A 21,483-nucleotide genomic window follows, 5' to 3' on the forward strand; every position below is an offset into this window, starting at 1 on the left:
GGAATATGTGCTTTTTGCAATTTTTTACAAAGCTGCAGAATGCATCTCTCCAGCACAACACATTTCTGTTAATAGCACCACTGACTCAGGCAAGAATGAACAAGAAGTTCCCCAATAAGCAGGAGAGAAGATGGATCCCAGCTGTGGAAAGGCTGGAGGGACAGCAGGCTGTGGGATGCTGCATTAGTGGGGCTAGAGCTGTCCCACAAGGAGAGGTGGACATCAGCAAGGGGCAAGGAGCTGTGCTGCACCGTTGTTGCAGTGGGGGAAGTTGTGTGAATGCCCAGTGGTGGAAGGAGCTGCTGCTCTTCACCATGAGTGGGGCCTTGCAGGGCAGTTTCAGCCGTGGGACTCGCCGTGCCTGCAAGGCAGGACGTGCCCATGTGGGGGATAGCAGTGGATTGAGGCTCTCTGGTCCCGTTCACCCTGATTCATCCAATCTTCAGAAGGAAGAGATTAACTTAAGCTCTGAATCACAAGGTTTAATTCTCTTTCTTGTAAATTTGTTGTCGTACATGAAGTTAATGTTTGATAATTACATGCGTCAAGTCACCATCCAAACTGTTAAAATTCTCCAGACAATGAAGTTCCATAATGAAACACAATTTAAACAATAAGTTCCATAATGAAACACAACTTAAATTAAGATGATGATGATAATAAAAATAATAATAATATTTTATGGGATCTCCTTCCCCTTTTGTTTATGTCACAGGCAGACATACAGGGGAATTAAGAAGAATGGCAGTTCTTGCTCAGCTTTGCCCAACGTTCTCCTCCTTTGAAATGTGTCTGTGAAAGCACTTCTTACTCAGCTTTATTTTACCAGTCCCATTTCTTTCATCTCTCTTCAAAGGAGATTTCTCCATGCTTTTGATTACCCCAGTCATACTTTCATATTTCCCTCTATGCTGAAGCAAGCAGATGACCAGCACATGACTGCCAACTCCTTTAGCCCCTGCACTTCAAATGTCCTTCAACCTCCTAAAAACTCATTTTTCTTTTAAATGCCACAAGTCCTCACTGAGGGGGTCTCTTGGTGATTCCATATCAAGTTATTTAGTACTCTAGAGGGGCTACTCCCAAACTGTAGGAATTCCAGTGATGTTATATAGAAGACAGCCTGGGACACTTCAGCTATCAGCATTAGATGTGGCTGCTCATCCCTGCTCCTCGGGGCCTCTCTGTATCCTGCAGCCAATCTCCTCTTTTTCTGGGCTGTTAGTGTGGACCTTACATTGTTCTTTGCAGAGCACATCCTTCTCCTCTTCTCAACTCATTCCAGCTCCCTGTTGGCCACAGGGTTCCCAGCTCTCAACCACACATTTTAACAATAGCTGGAAACTGGAGTCCTGCAGGGAACATTTTATTTTAGCAGAGTACATTTTTCTTCCTGTTAGATAAAATATCTCCTGGGAAAAGAACCTAACAGTTTCTGATTCAACCTTTATTTAACATTGAGGAATCTGTATGAAGATGATACTTTACAGGTCATTCAGAGTAAGATTTGAGGCATAAATTACAGGTCCTCAGGCTTCCCTGCAATGACATTCTGAGCCCAAACCACAGAGAAGGACAGACCTGGTGGAATTTTCAGGAAGCCTCACTAGTCTCCACAGAAATCACCAAATCCCTTCTTGCTCAGGAGACCCTGCTCCATAACCTCCCCAGCACTTCAAGGGGCTCAGAGCCAGCCTCTCTGAACAAATGGAGAAGCTATTACAGCAACAAATAGTCACTTTCTCCTGATGAACCTGCTTGGTCTTCAGTGTCAGCTGCTAATTGAGCTGATTAAAACCAGGCAGAGGTCTTTATCTGAGCATGAGCTGAAGACATAGCAGGGAAAGCAGAGATACCAGTCAGAACAGCTCCCTTGCAAGACTAATTTTAGTGACATGTGTTTATGGCTCTTCCACAGGAGATGGGTGTAAGAGCAGGGTGATAGTTTTTTAAACCCCAAGCCAAACACAGCGTCTGATTCTGGTCCAACCCAAAACATTTTAATTCCTCTTTCACCTAAGGGTCCAAGACCATTGGATGGGGCTGACTGCTGAATAACATCACCACCTTTGTGCTTCAGATGAGATACAAGCACTCACCACATCAGAGCCCATGACTGGAGTGAGGGCACAGCATTACTCATGCCCTACTCTTCCTGAGGAATCCTCCCACACCATATGAACTTAGTGTTTTCTTATTTCATGCAGCTGAAGTTTCATCTCTTTCAGGCAGTTTTTATCCCTAAATTATTATTTACAACAGAATTCTATTTAAAATAGAATATGGGCTAAAGTTTCCCTATTATTTCTTGTTCTTTCAGTGAGAACTATTGCTATACAGGCAGACAGGCTCACACGAGACCCACTCTGCTCCAAGCTAGCCCAGAGAACAAAACCAGAAATTCCTGGAGCCAAGCCAAACAGGAACACTCTCCAATTTCAAATTCTGGGCTCAATTTGAAAAACAAGGTTAAAAACCAAAGGCAGGATCAAGGCAGGTGAAGTTTAACTCTCACAGTGCCCCCATCTTACCAGTGAGCACCTACAGCACAAGGTTTAATTCTCTTTCTTGTGGATGTGTTGTCATAAATAATGGGAATGTTCAATATTTACATGCCAAATTCACTGTGCACACCATTCAAACTAAACCACATCCTTGGACAGTAAGTTCCAAAATGAAACAAAATCTGAACTGAGATGATGGTGATGATAATGATGATTATCATCATCATCATCATCATCTTTTTATGGGATCTCCTCCCCCTCCTGTTCATGTCATGGGGAAACAAGCAGAGCATTAGGAACAGATGAGGTGGCCAAGCCAGTGCTGCTTGACCCCAAATGCAGTTTCTAGATCTAATCACTAAACCACAGAGGATGTCTAGCTAGGAATGTTTAGTTTACAAGTCAGAACAGAGCCTGCCAGCATCGACAGCCCATCCACTGGGTCTATCTGTACCCTTCATACATTATTCATCTGGACTTTGCACGACACAGGCCTTGAAATCAGAGCCCGGAGGCCAGAAGGGGTGAAAAGGCAAGGCTGCTAAATGGTAAAGCACTTCCACACCCTGCTTTGCTTTCCTGAGTTCCTGCCCTGAGGGTGCCTCTCTCAGCTGCCAGCCCAGGTGGATTTGCATGGTCCAGTGGAGACTGCTGCTTATCTGCACCTGGCTTTGGGTGGTGCCTTTATCGTGGAATCATAGAACCACTCAGGTTGGAGAAAAACCTCTAGGATCATCAAATCCAGCCAGTGTTCACCACTAAACCACTTCCCAAAGTGCCACATCCACATGACTTTTCCAGGGAGGGTGAACCAGGCCCTGAGCTGCTGGGTCCTCTTGCCCTGCAATAGCAGAGACCCAAAGAAGCCCATAAAACACCCATGTGAGCCCCAGTGTCACAGCTCTGGTAGTTAACCAGTAGTTTAACTCTTAATAGCAATTTTCTCCAAGCTATTCCTTAACTTCTTTATTCCTAGCACCAAAATATGAGACTGGAGTGTGTCCAGGACATAAAAGTCCATTTGAGAAGTGGACGCTTGTTAAGATCGTTCAAGTACAGATTTAAAAACTCTTCTCTTCAAAGCCCATGGCAGTCCTGGCAACTCCTGTTCATGTGAACATAAACCTCTGATTCCATCCAAAGCCAAGTGGCTGCCTCCCTCCATCCCTTCTGCCCCTGGAACACACTGTGGCCTGTGGGGGAACAGAGCTATTTTGGCTGCCAGGCACCTTAAGAATTCCTTGTGCTTGTTCTGAGAAAAGCCATCTCCATCCATCACTGCTTGATGGAGTTGATATGTGTGACAGATCAAGCAGGTTCCAGCACCAGGACTCACTCCATAAAGAGCAGGGTCCTGCCAGCATTGTCACCTTGTGCTTATCTATAAAACATTCAACTTCCAGCAAGTTCCCACGGTAGGCAAGAAACATGAGACTTCCCTCACCCACAATCGAGCACAGCTTAAACACATTCCCTCCCCTCCCTACCAGGTAACACTGCCTGTGTAGCTCCACCTGCTGCAAACCACTCGGGATCAGATTAAAAATCCCATTTTTCTCCTCTGCAGAGCTGTCACCACAGCCACAGGGCACCTGTGGGCCCTCAAGCAGCCATCAACAAAGAGTGCATTAAAGCTCCGTACCCCAAAAATATAAGAACCTTACAACTCCCTCCTCATTAACAGGCCAACCTATATTTAAATAGCAGAATTAATGCTAGAATGAGTAACCAGGGTCCTCCCTCTACGACGCAAGCTTACATCTGTACATTATTAACAAACCACCAATACACGACAAATCAAACAAGCAGAGTATTAAACATATTGTTAACCCGACAGAGGAGCATCCGCTAAGAAAGATTAAAACCTGTAAAAGGAACTAGGCAAACCCGTCAAGGCCTGACTGTTTGCCAAAAACATAGCCTTCAGCAGACCCAAAACAAGCGTTGAAGGTGATGCCTGCCCAGTGACTCACGTTCAAGGGCCGCGGTGTCCTAACGGTGCAATCAATTGTGCCATAAATAGAGACTGGTATGAATGGCTAAACGAGGTCTTAACTGTCTCTTACAGGCAATCGGTGGAATTGATCTCCCTGTACAAAAGCAGGGATAGCCACATAAGACGAGAAGAGCAGCACTGACAAGCCCTGCTGGGTCCCAGCTGCTGTGGGGAGGAGCTGTGCCTGTGCAGCCCAGGGAGAGCTCTGGGCTGAAGCACTCAGCATCCCAGCTCTGGTTGTTCACCCTGCTGGGACAGCACAGTGACACTCTGCTCTCTGACTGCAGCCTGGGCTAGGGAAAAGGGCTTTGAGATTGGGCATCCAGACAGGAAACATTTTTTTCTTGTTGTAGGTAAGAGACAACAACCAGAATAAAATCCAACCCTCCTGGTACCTCAGAATTTCACAATGGTTCAGACGTGATCAAATGAATTATCTCCCAAGGGCAGATTTACTCACAAGTATATAATGTTCTGTTTTGCTCAGATGCCAAACTCATCCACATCTCTCCTCGTTGGACTGTCCCTCTTCAGAGAGCACAGCACCACACACTGACCCAAGGGACTCTGATTTCGTACCCCAGATAAGGATTTTGAAGCCTGTCCAAGTTTAATCACAGCTCAAGCTCTTGAATAAATATTTCAGCGACAAAACAGAATTGTTAAACCCTTTGCTATGAACTACTGTGTTGAAAAAAAAAATTTCCATCATCCACAAACCTCAATTTTCCTACCTGCAAAAGAAGGATGACAGGCTCTTGACTCCCTGGGTGTTTCTAGGATTAGACAATGTCTGCTCAACGTTAATGTAGATGATGGTATTTTTTGTTATTGCTTCTGTCACATTACAGAGAGGTCAGGGAACATACTCCACGAGTCAGAGCCTTTCCACAGCATTAGTGTAGCCCTCAGAGCTTAGAGATCTGTATTTGGATAAAGCCACCACAACCGCCTCTTTAAAGATCCCAATGTACGTCAGAGTTGACAGCCCTTTCCTGTCACCACCTCATCTCTGTGTTTAGGATAAGCACCACTTGGAAGATGATACTGAAATTAAAGTAGGGAAAGAAAACAAAGAAAAACCACACATACTGGGAGTACAGGGGGTGGGGTGGGTGGGGTGTGGTAGAAAAAGAGTAAAAATAAAGGAAAATCCTTTCAGAAAAATTCAGGCTGTTAGAGAGCATCTAGCCAGAGCCAGAGGGCAGGGAGAGATTATGTAAAAATGAATGTAGGGAAAAATGAGTCTCCCAGCTTTCCTTCTCCAGTTAGTTCTGCAGGAACCTCTTGCCAGCCCAGCAACTCATGTAAAACAGCACATTTCCAAACCTCTTTCACAAACAAAGCATTTGGAAATATTGAGGATATTGTACAACCTCCAACAAATATACAGACTTTTTCTGGGAAAAGCATTGATTCATTGATCTTGAAATTCTTACCTGGAAAACTCTTGCACTCCATGAACTGAAGATGGGGCCGTAGCCCTGATTCCTGGCACCCTGTCCCCTGGCTGGAGACATTTTCCTCAGCTCACCAGCCAGCTGAGAGGTCTGCTGCCTTGTGATGCTGCCTTGAGAGCCCTGCTAACCCAGATTCTCTGAGCTCTCTGCCACAGAGCTCAAAGTGAGCCAGCCTAAAGTCCTGAAAATGCTGACTTTGAACCAATCAAACTGCAGGTGGCAGGAAATTCCAACACACCGGAAGCAGGGTCAGGCCAGGCAAAAATCTCATCTGAGGCTTTTCTCTCTCCTCACCCTTGGCTTTGAATACTCCATCTCTGCATCCCTTATCTCTTGCTTTGCAACACAGATGCCCCGTCTCCACTGCCTCCTCTACCACAACAGATTTAGCTGCAAACACCCTGTATCCTCCAGCTCATACCACTGAGCCCCAAATTCCTACCATTCTTCTTCCTGTACTCTGTGCAACATCCTTCCCTTTTCCACACCCTCTCCTTTTCAGCACACCACTTTCACTGCTGATCAACATCCCAAGTCACAGACACCCCAAATCACAGACACCCCAAATCACAGACTCCCCAAGCCTATTGCACACTGAGCACCTATCTAAAGTTCTTCTCTGCTGCAGATTTTCAGTACTTTCAGCCTGTGGCAGCTGGTTCAAGATGACCCACTGCTGGCCAACCACCCCTGTGCTGGTCAGGAGGGCAACATCAAGGCATGCCAGGATGCCAGTTCTGTGCCTAGGGCACAGGAGGGTTTGAGGAAGAATGTGTTCAACAAAACAGGCACAAAACATTGCACTGTGGTCTGTGTGTTGCAGGGTCTGTGCTCCACTTGGAGCTTCCAGACTGCTGTTCAAGGAAATTGCCATCAATGTCAGCCTCACCACCACTATTAGACATCTCATCCATGTCCAGGCCCAGCTTGAACCCATTTAACTTGTAACGGATAATGAGATAACAGCATGACATGCAGCAGCTGAAGATTATTTAAACACCCATCTGGTACCTGTTATGCAGCATACGTCCTATGGTTGTATAGGAAATATATGCCACCTCCCTCCCACATGGAAAGGAGAAGATCTATAGATGTATCTTATGCTACCCCTTCTTTTTTCAGATGAGGTAATTCTCCTTCTCTGTGCTGTTTCTGGCATATCACTTTGCATTTCCCGTCTGTGGTTTGGGAGATGCAGTCCCTTCCAAGCTGTTGAGACCTTGTGAAAACACACAAAAGCATCACAAAAAATTTGCTCAGGACATCTCACCCTCTTCATACATCAGTCAGAAAAGACTGCTATGAAACTGATTCAGCCTTTGCAAGACACAAAATGGCACTACCCTTTATCCTGGAGAGATTCAGAGGTGACAGTCGACGTCTGTTTGTTGGACCACGCTGATTCTACAGGGGAATGGTGAAATACCTGCTGAAGCCTGACAGGCGAGCAAGGCAACCAGCTCACACATTATAAAATAAATAAAAGGCAACATGTCCACTGTAATCAGATGGACAGACGAGAATCTGCAGATCCCAGCTAACAGCCTGATTTCTTTATCCAAACCCTCCACCTTCCCTTGCAGGATGACTTGGGCTGTTTTGCGGGAATGACTCTCATAGCTCGGGCTCTCTGTCATCCCCCAGCAGCCGCGGGCCGGGTTGCTGTGTATCCCAAGAAATCACGTTTCACAACACCAGTTGTCAGCTCTGCAGATGGGCGTCCACACTTCTCTGTTTTTCTCAAACATGACTCAGTTCTCTGCAGAAGCTGTTCTGGCACGGACCAAACCCTGTGTCTGATGCCCCATCTAGTGTTCAGCACGGACAAATGCACAGGAAGACTGGAGAACTCACAGCGTTTCCAGCGGTATTAAACCACCTTTATAAAATGTATTTGTCTCCAAGAGAGCTCGAAGACAGCCCAGGCGACATGGAATCCTGCATATCCCACTGCCAGTTCTGGACTCTGGGTGTCCAAGTGGAGGTAGCAGCAGGAAAGCCCTGCAAACCCAGCTCCTTCTTTGTTTAGCAGCACACCCCAGGGCTTGGAGGACACCTGGGCAAACCCAGGAATGAAACCCCATTTCGGCCGTGGAATGGGGAACCGAGGGTCTGAGCTGTGCCCGCTCAAGGCTCGATGGCAGGGGACAGCCTGGATTCTCCTGCAGGGAATAAGGGCGCTTCCCGGCTGCTCGGCAGTCGGCAGCACTGGGCACCCCTGTCAAGGCAGTCACCAAATCCTGAGCAGGTATTTTGAATACCAAATAACGCTGCTCAGCGTTTCTCCGATGAGATTTGAAAAATAAAATGGGAATTGCTGAAAAGTGCGTTTCACTTTTTTTTTTTTAATGGGAAAAAAGTGTCTGCTGCGAAAACAAACCCTTTTCTGCTGTCTGTCCTTCTTTGCAAACACGGCGGGGGGGGGGCGGGGGGCGGCGTTTATTTTGTTTTGGTGTGGGGTTTTTGTGTTTTGTTGGTTTTTTGTTTTTGGTGGTGGGGAGATAGTGAAGTTGTCAAGACAAAAAAAAAAAAAAAAATGTGCTCGGAGAACTTAGTTTTATACAGCAGCTTTCTGACACTTTCAGCGATGCGAATTGCAGAGCCCTAAGCACTGCTACGGAAATCCTCGGGCTGTGTAACGTTGTGTGCACAACCTTACTCGCAATTAAACCCAGAACAAGCATCTCTGTATTCTCCGTTAATCACCAGCCCAATTAGCACCTTGGTTAAGACGCTGAGAGGTTCCAGTCCTCCTCCCATCAGAGCCGGGGTTGTTCTGGTGAAACTCTCACTGTGCCTATGCAGTGCTGGGTTCACAACGCTCTGCTCTCCTGGAGCAGCGTGATAAGTCTGTTAACTCATTAACACCTCCAGCTTACGGGAGACTTGGCTTCCAGCCCCTTCGGCAGCTCCACTCTCCAGGAAGTTTTTCTGCACTTTCTGTTTTGGTTTCTTTTCCTGCTGAGCCGGGCTGGCTGGCAGCTCCCGCCATGAAGCTGCTGAAGGCTGCAGTAATCCTTGCTCTTGTGCCCACTCTGGCGCCGGCTTTTGACCCTCTCAGCGTTTCCTTGGTTGCGGGGAGCGCTGTCATGGCTTGGCATCTCCTGTCCTCCGACTCGTGGCTCAGGTGCCGTCTCCAGGAGTGCTGCAGGAGGAATGCCACTGTGAACTTCAAAGGTAAGGGCAAGGGGGACAAGCTGGTGTTCCGTCTCAGGGTGCTCAGAGCTCCCTTTGGTGGGCTTGTGGAAGATAAAGGTCACCACCCACAGCGGCTCTGCAAGGCAGAGATCTCGTATATCTCTATAATCTACAGAGCAGACTAACCTTATTCCTTATGCCACAAGAAGCTGTGTGTCTTGCTTCTCTGAGCGGCACCGGAGCGTTTTCCTTGCTGGTTTCTCGGTTTGTGTTGGCAGAAACGGGCTGTGCTGGTGTATGGCACCATCGGGGTGGCAAACACCACTGATACACTTTATTAATGTATAAATATCGAATATCCACGAAGGTGGATCAGGCTCTTCCTGGTGGTGCCAATGACACGAATCGACAGGCAGGGAACACGGCTTGGGAAAACACTGAAACTTTACATTTTGGTAAGCTTGATATGCCTCAATGAACAAAGCCTGAGAGACAAATATGTGTTGTTGAGGGTGAGCACCTGAAATGTAGAAATTATGGACCACAAGGACATTTTGTAGAAACTATTTCGTCGGAGACTAGCACAGACTCCGTTTCTGCATTGTAAAGTCCCTATCGGAGGAAAAAGACACTAAAAAGACCAAAATTATGGCCTAATTAGCATAAGAAGCGAGAAATCTCAATAGCCAATAGAAGGTAGAGTAGTAACCAATGAAAGAGAATGATGTAATTTAGAACCGATGAGCGGTAATTTCTTTTCTTGTTAAAAAGGTATAAATAAGTAAAAAAAAACTTTGCGTCTGTGTGGAGGCTGCAACTTGGCCGGCCTAGCCAGACTAAAGTAACACCTAGAGAGCTGGAATGGGAGTTTTAATGTCCCGGCGGAGCTGGCGGCAGGTGACGGGGCTCGGGAGCTCCGCCCGGCACAAAGATGGCGGCGTCCCCTCACGGGGCGGGGGCGCGCGGGCGCGCAGGCGCGGCGGGCGCGGGGCGCGCGCGCGCTCGGGGCCGCCATGGCGCGCTCGGTGCCGCTGCTGTGGGTGCTGCTGCCGGGGCTGGCGGCGCTGGAGCCGCTCAGCGTGGGGCTGGCCATCGGCGTGGCCTCGGCGCTCACCGGCTACCTGTCCCACCCCAGGTTCTACTGCAGCTACGTGGAGTGCTGCCCCCGCGCCGGGCAGCGCCTCAACGCCAGCGGTACGGCGGGGGCGGGGGGCTCGGCCGGTGGCCCGGCAGCGCGGCCCGGGGCGTGCGCGGGGACCGGCGGTGCTGAGCTGTGCCTCTCCCCGCAGCGCTGAAGGCGCAGCTGGACAGCCGGCTCTTCGGGCAGCACCTGGCCAAGGACGTGGTGCTGAAGGCGGTGCTGGGCTTCAGCAACAACCCCAGCCCCAAGAAGCCGCTGATGCTGTCGCTGCACGGCTGGGCCGGCACCGGCAAGAATTTCCTCAGCCAGATCCTGGCGGAGCAGGTCCACCCCGCCGGCCTGCGCAGCAAGTTCGTGCATCTCTTCCTGGCCACGCTGCACTTCCCGCACCACGACCAGGTGAAGCTGTACAAGGTGAGGAGGGGCAGGAGGTGGCCCCGTTACCCGCAGTGGGTGCCTGGACCCGGCGCATCTCCCGCAGGTTCCCTCTGGGATGAGCTCACTTGGTCGGAGCATGATGCTGATAATGCCGAGGGTGTGAGTGCGATCCCTGTATGGGCCGCCCACTTCAAGGTTGGGCTTGATGACCCTTGTGGGTCCCTTCTGAGTGAGAATATTCTGGTTCATATTCCTGACAGCTGGAGGTGTGCAGCTGGGAATTGCAAAGCTTAGGAGAGACAGAAGGGGAAGTTCATGCAGAAAGTAAAAGCGAGAAATCAAACCCGAGATAGTTTCCATTTCCTAGCGCTACCCTCTCACTGATGCCATCTGCTGATTCCCGTGCTCGCTGCGAGGAAAGTTTCTTGTTCCAGCTGCATTATCCTGGCTGGCTGGGATGGAAGGAATCTTCTCCACAGCCCCCACGGGGCCTTGTTTTGCATTAATGTCTGAAACAGTGTTGATAATGTTGAGAACACAGAGGTGTTTTGGCTGTTACAGTAGTGCTTGCACAGCTTCAAAGCTTGCTAGTTTTTCCCACTCATATCGAGCTGGCTGGGGTGGGCAAGAGATGGGGAGGGGGCACAGCTTGGACAGCTGACCCCCAAAAGGATATTCCATACCATGCTGTCATGCTCAGCTGTAGAAATGTGGGTTGAAGAAGAAAAAAATGGGAGAGCATTGGTTTCCAAGGTGTTTGTTGCTCTAACTCTGGCTGGATGTTGGTCTGCATGTGTTGAATTGTACAATTTTCTTGGTTTTTTCCTCTTTCATTCACCAGCCAGTGAGTGTGGGATGCTGAAATTTGATAGTGTGTCCCCAGAATCTGTCATATACAAGAATGTTGCAGTGCATCCACTAAAGACCTTGTTTTTCAGTGGCTTTCAACCTCTTGTTCCAGGAGCAGCTGCAGAACTGGATCCGGGGCAATGTCAGTGCCTGTCCCTCCTCTGTCTTCATTTTTGATGAGATGGACAAAATGCATCCAGGAGTCATTGATGCCATCAAGCCCTTCTTAGACTATTACGAGGAGGTTGATGGGGTGTCCTACAGGAAGGCCATCTTCATCTTCCTCAGGTCTGTGGCACCAATTTCTGTCATTTTTGAGAGGCTGAATGAAACTGTGCAAAGCCAAAGTGCTGTAGTGGAGCAGGTCTGATGCTGTGCATGGCCACTGCAGCATCCTGAGCTCATGAAGCTGGCCCAGAGCACAGGACATAAGAGAGTTCACATTCTGGGATGGGTGTGCCACTGCTGGACCTTGCTGGAATGGAGTTAAATATCTTCAGAGCAGCTGGTCTGGTGCTGTGTGGGATTTGTGGCTCTGAGAGTGCTGATAGCACACCAGTGTTTTGCCCGTTTCTGGATGATGTTTGCAAAGCTTCAGGGCTTTTCCCACAGCAGGCTGGGGTGGGCAGGAGGATGGGAGGGGACACAGCTGGGACAGCTGACCTGAAGTGCCCAGGAGGATATTTAATACTGTGGCAGGCCATGCTCAGTAATAAAAACAGGGGTGGAGAAAAAAGTGGGGTTTCATCTTTAAGGTGGTGGTTCTTTAGCATTTGCCTGGGAGCTGGTCTGACTGTGGGGGTGGTGAGTGATTTCCTTGGGGTTTTTTCTCCTCTTTTTCTCCTCCTATTAAACTATCTTTATCTTGACCCACAAGTCTTCACACTTTTGTTCTTCCTATTTTTTCCTTCCATCCCACTGAGGCTGGAGGGAGTAAGCAAGTGGCTGTGTAAGTGCTTGGCTGCTGTCTGGGGGCAACCCACCACACACTGATGGCTACTTAAAGAACTGGAGATTTTCCCCAAATTTTGGCTTACAGGATTCTTTTTGATGATTTGATATCAAGGAAATTAGCAACATGTGTAACAGGTTGCAAAAGAAATTTTGGTTCACTTGTGTCTGTGTTTCACCACTACGTTTTTCTTTTATGATCAGCAATGCAGGTGGTGATTTAATTAACAAAGCAGCTCTTGACTTCTGGACAAGTGGCAAGCGCAGGGAAGATATTCAGCTGAAAGACCTGGAGCCCTTGCTCTCTGTAGGAGTCTTCAACAACAAGAATAGTAAGTCACTTAACCCCAAAAATGGGAAATTCATTCCTCAGTGGCTGAGACAAACTGCTCTGTGAATCCAGCCTGGCTTGTGGATCCTGTCATATGCAGGATCAAGTTTAGAAAAACTCCTTATTTTTTCCCCTCCCAATTTATGCAGGTGGGCTGTGGCACAGCAGCATCATTGACAGGAACCTCATTGACTACTTTGTCCCTTTCCTGCCCCTGGAGCAAAGGCATGTGAAGATGTGTGTGAGGGCTGAAATGGCAGCCCGTGGCTATGCTGTGGATGAGAAGATTGTTCAGGAAGTGGCTGATGAGATGACCTACTTCCCCAAGGAGCAGAGGATCTACTCTGATAAAGGCTGCAAGACTGTACAGGCCAAGCTGGATATTCATGAAGACCTTGTGATGAGAGATACCAACACCAGGGGTTGATTTCCACTTTGGGTCTCCACAGCACTTCCAGAGCTTTTGGAAATCTGTGTATTTGCACTTACACTTTTTTACTGTTGCAGGGAGTATGGTGAAAATACCAGAGTGAGCTGTATGGGCTTTGTAGCTTGTGTGTTTGGTTGTTGTTTTTTTTTTTTTTTTTTGTTTTTTTTTTAAACTTAACAGAGAATTGGGACTTAGATTTTCTAGTGCCATCCTCTGCCATGGGCAGGGACACTTTCCATTGAATCAGGTCACTCATAGTCCCCTCAAGCCTGTTCATCTCTGAACTGGCTGGTACCCCAGTGTTGCCCCCTTTAATTTTCTTTTAGTCTATAGAGAATTTCTAGTGTGACACACAGCACTGGATACAGCCTCTCCTGCTTTAGTCTTCCAAGTGCTTGGATTATAAAGTATTTAATTCCTCTTTCCACATAAACTAGATTGGAACAAAGGAAAGCAGAGGAATTTTTCCAGGTAGTTGTACTCCGTTCCATGTACACAGTCCTGTTCACATTCACAGGGAAATGGAGGGATGTGTGCTGTGTTCTGAACTGTGATCATGTCTGCAAGGGTGAACTTGTGCATTGCAGTAGAAGATGATATGGTAGAAATCGTCCTGTGCCTCAGCTGGGCACATCCTGCATCTCCTAGTAATATGGGAAGTCATTATGAGCTCCTAGAAATCTCTTAGTAAATAATAGAGAGAGGGCAGGGGAAGAGGAAGTAAGAGCTTGCCCCATGTTTCTTTTGGGAAAAATAAACTGTTAAAGTATTTTTAAAGGGGCTAAGTAAATTTGTGACTCCAGGTCTTTCTAAACTGAGGGACCCATCTGAGAGATCTGTTACAACATAATAGGCCAGTCTTTTGTACTTAAGCAGAAAAAGCAATAATGAGAATTCAGCTGTTGCAGTTTGTCAGATTAATCTGTGTGGGCTCCTGGACCTGGAGTCTGTGAGGTCTTTTGCAGTCCCTCCCTGCTGCTCCTACTGGTCAAGGTGTGGATAATGCTGCTCTCACCTTGCTTGGAAGACACTTGAATTGAAGAAATTATTTTTAATAATGTATTTTTATGCCGAAGTGTAAGCAACAGCAACAAGCCTCACTAGTTGGGTATGTTTTATAAAAGAATGCCTGTGTGAAAGGGTGAATGATGAGTTAAGAAGCTGGGAAAGATCAATTTAACCTTCACCCAGTGGGGAGGCTGGGTTTTAAACGCTGTTGCAAGCTTTAACTCTTGGTCTCCCATTGCTTGTGTATCGGATGTTGTAATGCCAGACAGAAGTGCCTTTCACTTCGTTGGTTGTACTGTGGTTTTAAATTGGTACAAGGGAGGGGGCTGTTTTTATGCTGCATCATCTATTCCCTCACTTGTTCTTAAACTTCCTTCAAGAGGTAATGCTAATTATACGTCTCATTACAATTATGTTAATTCAAATTACAACAGAGAGTTTAGCGCTCATGTTAAACTCTAAATGAAAAGTGTTGATTGCCTTTTACAGCCCCACTGGAGTTTGTCAAACGTTGGCAAACTGTTCACAGTGATGCAACCTCCGGAGCCAAACACTAGCAAGCCATTAACCTTGGGACATTGGACTGTCACTTTTCAGTGTGATGTTTTCCCTCCTAACTGATTTATTCGTAGTTGTATATGCTGCATCCAGTTTCACTTCAAAAAGAAAATATTTGTGCTATTTCAAAACACTAAATACTACTGTACTGCAGTTGGAATAAATCCTAAGTGACTTCTTCTCTCTTGGTTAATCATTTTCAGATATAGGAAAGTACTAGAAAGATGCATTGCACGTTTCTGTTGCAGAGGAAGTGTAAGTGTGGGGCAGCTGTTGGCAGCAGCTCACACCTCCCTGAAGGGTCAGTTGTGACTCACATTGTGCTCTGAGGAGGCACCAGGGAAGGGCAGGGAGCTGCCTGGGAAGCACAGGCTCTGCTGTTCCCTTGGACTTCACTCCTGGGCCAGCTCAGCTGCACACCAGGCTCTGGGGCCAGGCTGCTCTGGCTGGCAGGACAGCAGCACTTCCTATTTCAGGATTTAAACCACAGCCTCTGATTTTATCAGCAGTATGAGATCTCAGAACACTCCCTGCAGAAAGCTGAACTAAAGAAGCAGCTGCTTGTCCTGGACACTGGCAAGAACAGAATTCACTCTTGGGACTGCTCAGCTCCTCTCAGCTGGCCAATGGACTGTTTCTCTGGGCAGCAGACCTCTCCCCCATTACATTTGCCTTTAAGTTGTCTGATCCAGCCTTAAATGGCCTATTAAATAATGACCAAAGTTACCCAATCATATCAAGAAGGAGTGAGGACCTTAGCTCTGAAACCATACAGGGGAGGATAACAACAGGATCAGAAGGCTCAAACCTGGGAGTGATTTCAGGCACAGCTCTGTCTTTTACCCAGATGGAGCTGCTCCTGGCCAGGTCTGCAGAACAGAAGAGATTAAACAGAGACAGTCTCCTTTCCACATCATTCCTGCTCTCCAGAGGAAGCTCCCATCTACCCTGGGCCATTCAGGGCTGTGAGAAATACTGACCAGCAATGCACATCAAATACTTGTATTGATGCTGCACTAAGATAGTTCTGGAAGAGCCACAAGACAGCCTGGTTGTACTGATTCTCTTGGTACCACACCACAGTACAAGTTTATCATCATTACATCTGCTTTTTCCCATTAGCCAGTTATTTGCTATAATAATAATAATCAGGAAGTCAAAGAAACAGATAAATGCCTGAGTTCAAAGCACTCATTTGCTGACAATTAGTAGGATTGATCATTAGCATAGCACACACCTTCAGAGCAAGTGGACAGTTGGAGCCTCACTGGCCCTTTCTTTTTTTTCCCCTTGCAGAGAAAACTCCAAGATGCTGCCACTGAAAATGGGGGTGGCTTCAAACAGAGTGTTCAGGCAGTGGTACCACAGTGGGAGGATGTGAGCAGCGGGGTTTAACTGGTCTGTACAGGACAAGTTCATCCTTACTGAGCACACATGCATCCAGGAAATCTGCCTCTACCAAACCCACATGGCTGTAATTAGTATAAACAGTCCAGAAGTGCAGTTTCCATTCCAAGCTTGATTTGTTTCCCCAGATAGCAGAGTCACATCTCCTCCTATCTCTGCCCTTTGAACTGCAGAAGCAGAACCTGTACTCCAGCACAGCTGGAACAGCCAGGAATGCAGTGTGCTCTTCCTCAACATGGAGGAAATTAGTGCAAAATTAATATCAGATCACTGAATGCAAAGAACACCAGAAGGCAGCTAAGAAATACATTTCTGATGAGAAAAGTTTATTTTGAACAGCAACTGGAATGTAAAAAGCCTCTGCAGTGCTCACATTCAGAAACAAGTCTGGCACCCTTCACAGTAACTTCAGTGGACACATTTTATGGTTTTTTTCTTTTTAAATGCCTTTAGGTTGCCTCCATCCCTGCCTCAAAGGCACACAGTATGGTGAGAAGATGAAAAAGGGAAAACCCTGCAAGCTGACCCCTGAATTCAACATATAAGTGAAGAAGAGAAACCTCTTTTCAATCTCCATGGTGTAAAATTTAATCTGTACACATTTCCCATGACGTTGCAGCTTTTCCACGAAGCTGACTCACCACTCCCAGAGCACAGTTCTCCCTCCTGACATCACTCCTGGGAGAGCAACATAAAGACTAACCTAAACTAGGATCTAAGTACACCAGTGTGGCATTTAAGGATTTTAACTCACTTCCTTGTGATATTAAGTCTGCTCTTGGAGCACTATTCACAACAAAGAGTTTTATATTCTTGGTTTGACACACAGGAAATGTTTTGAAAAAGACAATGGCACTGTATGCCCAGATTTTTAAATTCCAGAATCCCCCCTTATCTTTACTGGGCCCAAGATGCTGAAGGCAAAAAGACACATGTTCTATTTTTAATGCATATTCCCACACAGGACCAATGAAGGCTTTCAGAGACACAGGAACTTTGATTAAAATTCTCAATATTGTCTAGAGATCATCCACATCAGAGCAAAATCAAATTAAAATCAGTAATTAGTCTCAGTCCTTCTATACCTGTCAAGAATCTGCCAAAGGGTTCCGATGATCACCACATGATTCAAGAGTCTTGAGCCCTGCCAGATCCAGGAATTCCCAAAGCAGTTCCTTCTTACCTTCACAGCACAAGGCTGAAGCACTCTGGAGCTGTGATGGTGACAAAAATGCAGAGGCACTGCTGCTTATTTACACACCAGTTAAAAAATAGTGTTCCTTTCTTTAAAAAGTACTTAAAAATGAAATGTCTCAGGTCCCCCACTTTGTGATTAAGTTAAATTTGCTTCTTTGCAGGTCGTAGCAATAAAGCATTAGAAGTCATAATAATAATCCAGCTTTGCATCCACAGTTTTACATCCTTTATCTGAATAGATTCTCTCCTCTCTGGGGAAGTAGGTCATCTCATCAGCTATCCTGCTCACAATGTCTTCATCCACAGCGTAGCCACGAGACTCAATCTCAACCCTGACACACATCTTCACATGTTTGTATTCCAGAGGCAGGAAAGGAATGAAGTAGTCAATGAGGTTTCTGTCAATCAAGGTGCTGTGCCAAAATCCACCTGCGAAGGGAAAGAGGTTTGTTAGTATTTCTCTAGTTAAACACTACCACGGGTTGAATGGGAGCAAGGGGCAGATCACTGCTAAGAATTCTCCTAGGATTTTAGGCACTATAATGCACAAGTCAATACAAGCCCCCTCTCAGGTTACTTTGTGCATAAAATTCTGGACAGACACATAAATGGTCTTTTAGGCTGAATGAATGAATTTTGACTGTGCCTGAGCCTTGCTCTCCAGGTGCTGGTCTCATACCTTTCCCTCTCTCACCTAGGGATTGTCTCTCTTATCAGCTCTCCCAGACCAGATTTCTTATTCCTTTTTTTGGAGCTTGTATCTAAACTTTTTAAGAAGTACAGTGAGTTTGCATCCACTGCTAAATTTACCCCTTTTCACCAGAAGTTCTGTGTGAGGAAAGCTGTGAAGCACTTCCCCCAAAATGTGCAGCAAACAGGCTGGTGGCCAAGGTGCACACTGAGCTCCTGAATCCTCACCCATCCTGGGAGCCAACTGCAGGCCCCAAAACTGCATTTTTGCTCCTCACAAGCCAAAAACTGGAGGCCACATCAAGAAGAAACCATAGCTTATAAAAATTAAGCTAATGCAGCCCATCCCTTTTGTGTAACTTTCACCACCTCAAAACCAATCCCAGCTTTACTCACTATTTTTGTTGTTGAAGACAGACACAGAGAGTGCATTTTGGATATCTGTGAGCTGGATATCTTCCCTTCTCCTCCCATTTCTCCAGAAATCTAGTGCTACCTCTGTTATCTTTTCAGCTCCTGCATTGCTAAGTTAAGAGAAAACAGAGATTGTAGCTGGGGGTGGTTTTAAAAGTTGAAGTTATGAAGTAAAAGCATGGAGTGTACAGAACAGCAACCCTGAGAAGCCACTGTTTACCTGAGGAAGATGAAGATGGCTTGTCTGTAGGACACCCCATCCAGCAGCTCATAGTAGTCCAGGAAGGGCTTGATTGAGTCAATGAGCCCTGCGTGCATTTTATCCATTTCATCAAAAATGAAGAGTGAGCGGGGACAGGCGCTCACGTTTCCCCGAATCCACGACTGCAGCTGGTCCTGAGTGCCACAAAAGTGAAAGAGTTTGTGTTGAAAAGACAGAAAGAAATAGCACTTTCTGTTTATGGAACCATGTCCTTGTTTCAGTGGTGTCATTTTAACAGCTTTGGCTTCTTGACTAAAACATGGTTACAAGCTGTAAATGAAACCTCAACAAAATCTCGTGCTGGTTCTGAAAAATTTTAAGACACTAAGAGACAGGATGGGTCAAGCAGAAATACTCCTAGATATTCCTATGAAAAGCAAAAATAAAAGTGCACAGTAGGACAAAAAATGAGTCCCACCAAGGAACAGCCACACAAAGCCAAGCTCTGACAAGTCAGATGATGACTTTTGGCAGCACTTTGGTCTAAACAACCTTAATATAAGCAATATTAAATCTGCTACCTAGCAGCACCAGTGAGAAATTGCACCTGCCATCACTGGCAGAAGGAGAAACAAAATTAAACTGTGTTTTAATCAATCAGAAGTTAAATGAAGACAATTACAAGTCCTTCTTACAACACTGCTGTCCAGAAAGGCTAATGCTTTATTGCATTGAAGGAGTCTCTCACTTGAGCATTGCATTTTCACCCTGAGTATTGCATTCAAGATCAATAATGCATTAACTGGGGGAAGAGGGTTGGTGTGCTGGTAGATGAATGAGAAATAACTGTTCTGACTGTATTCAGTGACTCATCACTTTTTAATTTATTCTACTCGGTCCCTGAACTGCAGGTGTACTGGGGATAAGCAGCAAGAGTTCCTCCTACTGCCTCAGGCAGCAAATTTCCCCAGTGTATTCACCTCACAAATGCAGAAAAACATCATTACATTTCAAAATGGCTCAGTTAAAAGAAGGGGGAAATAAGTTGTAAAAGAGAAAATGTCTATTTCCTCCATTTGGAAATCAGGTTTGTAGAGCATCCTCTTCCCATTTTTAACACATACAAACTGACTATCAACATGCAGTACCACAAGACAGTGGTACTCATTCAAACTGTGCAGTGAACAAAGTCAGAACAAAAAAAAATCCATAAAACACACCTGAGCCACTGCTCCATGCTATCTCCCTGCCTACAGAACTGACAACTCCAAATACATTTACCTGTACCTTTCTGACAGCAGAGTATTCTGTGATTTTGCTTTACAGCTTGGAAATGGATCCATAGAAAACTAAATTACCTGCTCAGTGTGCAGTGGAATAGACAGTGATGCCTCAGGGAGCCAGTGTGAGCTTGCCATGGTGCCTGACAAACCTGGGGCTGTTTCCCAGAGCCATGAACTATTTGGTTTTTTTGCAGTGTCTACAACACATCACCTAACTAGGAATTGTGTTTATCCTTAAGCCACTTCCCATCTCTAAGCAAAATGAAAAATGACAATTAAACTGTATCACTGTTCCCTAAGAGAGGCTCAAAACACACACAAAAAACTTCACATTCACGGGAAAACCAATCCTGACGGATGTCAGGATCTACAGTTCTGTACAGAAGATCACAAATCTGGCTCAGTATACATGTTAGTATATAAAATAACATCTAGGTCTGATGTACTGCTCATGCTGTGACATTTATAACTCATTGCACACAGCTCACTCCTACCTTGTAGAGATTGATGCTGTGAGCGTGAGGAAAGTGCAAAGTTGCCACGAACTGATGGACATATTTACTCTGCAGACCTCTTTTATAAATGCTTTCGGCGACGATCTTACTGACAAAGTTTTTGCCCGTTCCAGTCCAGCCGTGCAAGGAAAGCGCGAGGGGCTTTTTGGCGTTGGTATTGTTCAAGAAGCCTCTCACGGCTTTTACAACCACCTTGCTCACCAAGTGCTGCCCGAACAGCTTCTTGTCCAAGTTGTCCCGCAGAGCTGCATGGAGAGAGCACACGGTCAGCGGCGGGCAGCGGGCCGGCAGCGGGCTCACCGCGCCCGCCAGCCCCGGGCAGGGGCCGAGGGGCCGGGCTGCAGCGGCGGCCCCCGGCAAGGCCCCGCGGGCTCCGCCCGGCTCCCGGCGCCCTCCCGCCACCTCCCCTCCGCCCATCCCGGCCCCGCACCGGCGGCGGCGCGCGGGTCGTGCCGCTGCAGGCAGCACTCCCTGAAGTAGCAGTAGAGCCGCGGGTAGGAGATGAAGCCGGTGAGGGCCGAGGCGGCGGCGCCCGCGATGGCGAGTCCCACGCTGATGGGCTCCACGGCGCCGGCCGGCGTGAGGAGCGGCAGCAGCACCAACGCCAGGGCCGCCCGCAGCGTGCCCCGCCGCAGCTTCATTGCCCGCCCGGCCCCGCCGCCCGGCCGCCGCTTCCGCCCCTCAGCGCCGCTTCCGCCGCCGCCATGGCGGGTGCGGGGAGAGGCGGGGCCGGCGCTGAGGGGCGGGCGCCATGTTGGGGCGGGAACGGGCGGGGCCGGCGCTGAGGGCTGAGGGGCCGCCGCCATGTTGGGGCGGGCACCGCTGCTGAGGGGGGCGGACTGCGGCCGCCATGTTGGGGCGGGCACCGCTGCTGAGGGGGGCGGACTGCGGCCCCGCGCAGTGCTGTTATTAAATATTGCATTCTGTGGCCGTGTCGCCCGGTGTTAGAATAGAGGAATCAAAGAATCGGCATGGTTAGAAGAGACCTTTAACATCATCATGGCCAACCAGCTCTGCCACTGTAACCCCTC

At 47.3% G+C, this 21,483-nt stretch overlaps 3 protein-coding genes across 7 annotated transcripts in view; 1 reads left to right on the forward strand and 2 right to left on the reverse strand.

Moving 5' to 3' along the window:
- Positions 1–8,062, reverse strand: part of PTGES (prostaglandin E synthase) — a 27,504-nt gene extending 19,442 nt beyond the window's left edge. The window contains exon 1 of one of the 3 annotated variants that reach the window (XM_064393384.1): positions 6,972–8,062. The gene's annotated coding sequence lies outside the window, so the exon portion shown is untranslated. Of the gene's footprint in view, positions 1–5,234; positions 5,918–5,939; positions 6,904–6,971 lie in introns of those variants that run through there. The other 2 variants (XM_064393380.1, XM_064393379.1) reach the window with 2 other exon arrangements.
- Positions 8,063–8,732: 670 nt separating this feature from the next.
- Positions 8,733–14,925, forward strand: TOR1B (torsin family 1 member B). Of its 3 annotated transcripts, XM_064393347.1 has the most exons (6): positions 8,733–9,009; positions 10,159–10,292; positions 10,388–10,653; positions 11,579–11,754; positions 12,622–12,749; positions 12,898–14,925. In XM_064393347.1, exons 1-6 carry the CDS (start codon positions 8,951–8,953, stop codon positions 13,173–13,175), a joined length of 1,041 nt encoding a protein of 346 aa, XP_064249417.1. In that variant the 5' UTR covers positions 8,733–8,950; the 3' UTR covers positions 13,176–14,925. The 3 variants fall into 3 exon arrangements, with proteins under 3 accessions (XP_064249417.1, XP_064249415.1, XP_064249416.1); XM_064393345.1 differs by lacking the exon at positions 10,159–10,292 and having other exon boundaries at positions 8,734–9,137; XM_064393346.1 differs by lacking the exon at positions 8,733–9,009 and having other exon boundaries at positions 10,091–10,292.
- A 1,531-nt stretch (positions 14,926–16,456) lies between these two features.
- Positions 16,457–21,185, reverse strand: LOC135282999 (torsin-1A-like). The gene is made up of 5 exons (XM_064393344.1): positions 20,883–21,185; positions 20,432–20,697; positions 18,673–18,848; positions 18,435–18,562; positions 16,457–17,777 (listed from the first exon to the last, which is right to left on the reverse strand). The coding sequence occupies exons 1-5, from the start codon at positions 21,091–21,093 to the stop codon at positions 17,527–17,529; spliced, it is 1,032 nt and encodes a 343-aa protein (XP_064249414.1). The 5' UTR covers positions 21,094–21,185; the 3' UTR covers positions 16,457–17,526.
- Positions 21,186–21,483: the final 298 nt, after the last annotated feature.

The sequence above is a fragment of the Passer domesticus genome, chromosome 18 (assembly GCF_036417665.1).
Source record: "Passer domesticus isolate bPasDom1 chromosome 18, bPasDom1.hap1, whole genome shotgun sequence".
NCBI classification, from domain to species: domain Eukaryota; kingdom Metazoa; phylum Chordata; class Aves; order Passeriformes; family Passeridae; genus Passer; species Passer domesticus.

Coding starts and splice junctions, on each gene's coding strand:
- LOC135282999 (XM_064393344.1), bottom strand. CDS start 21,093: ATGAAGCTGCGGCGGGGCACGCTGCGGGCGGCCCTGGCGTTGGTGCTG. Junction 20,698..20,882: donor CGACCCGCGCGCCGCCGCCG/GTGCGGGGCCGG, acceptor CTCTCCATGCAG/CTCTGCGGGACAACTTGGAC. Junction 18,563..18,672: donor GCCATCTTCATCTTCCTCAG/GTAAACAGTGGC, acceptor CTCTTAACTTAG/CAATGCAGGAGCTGAAAAGA.
- TOR1B (XM_064393347.1), top strand. CDS start 8,951: ATGAAGCTGCTGAAGGCTGCAGTAATCCTTGCTCTTGTGCCCACTCTG. Junction 10,293..10,387: donor GCAGCGCCTCAACGCCAGCG/GTACGGCGGGGG, acceptor CTCTCCCCGCAG/CGCTGAAGGCGCAGCTGGAC. Junction 10,654..11,578: donor ACCAGGTGAAGCTGTACAAG/GTGAGGAGGGGC, acceptor CTCTTGTTCCAG/GAGCAGCTGCAGAACTGGAT.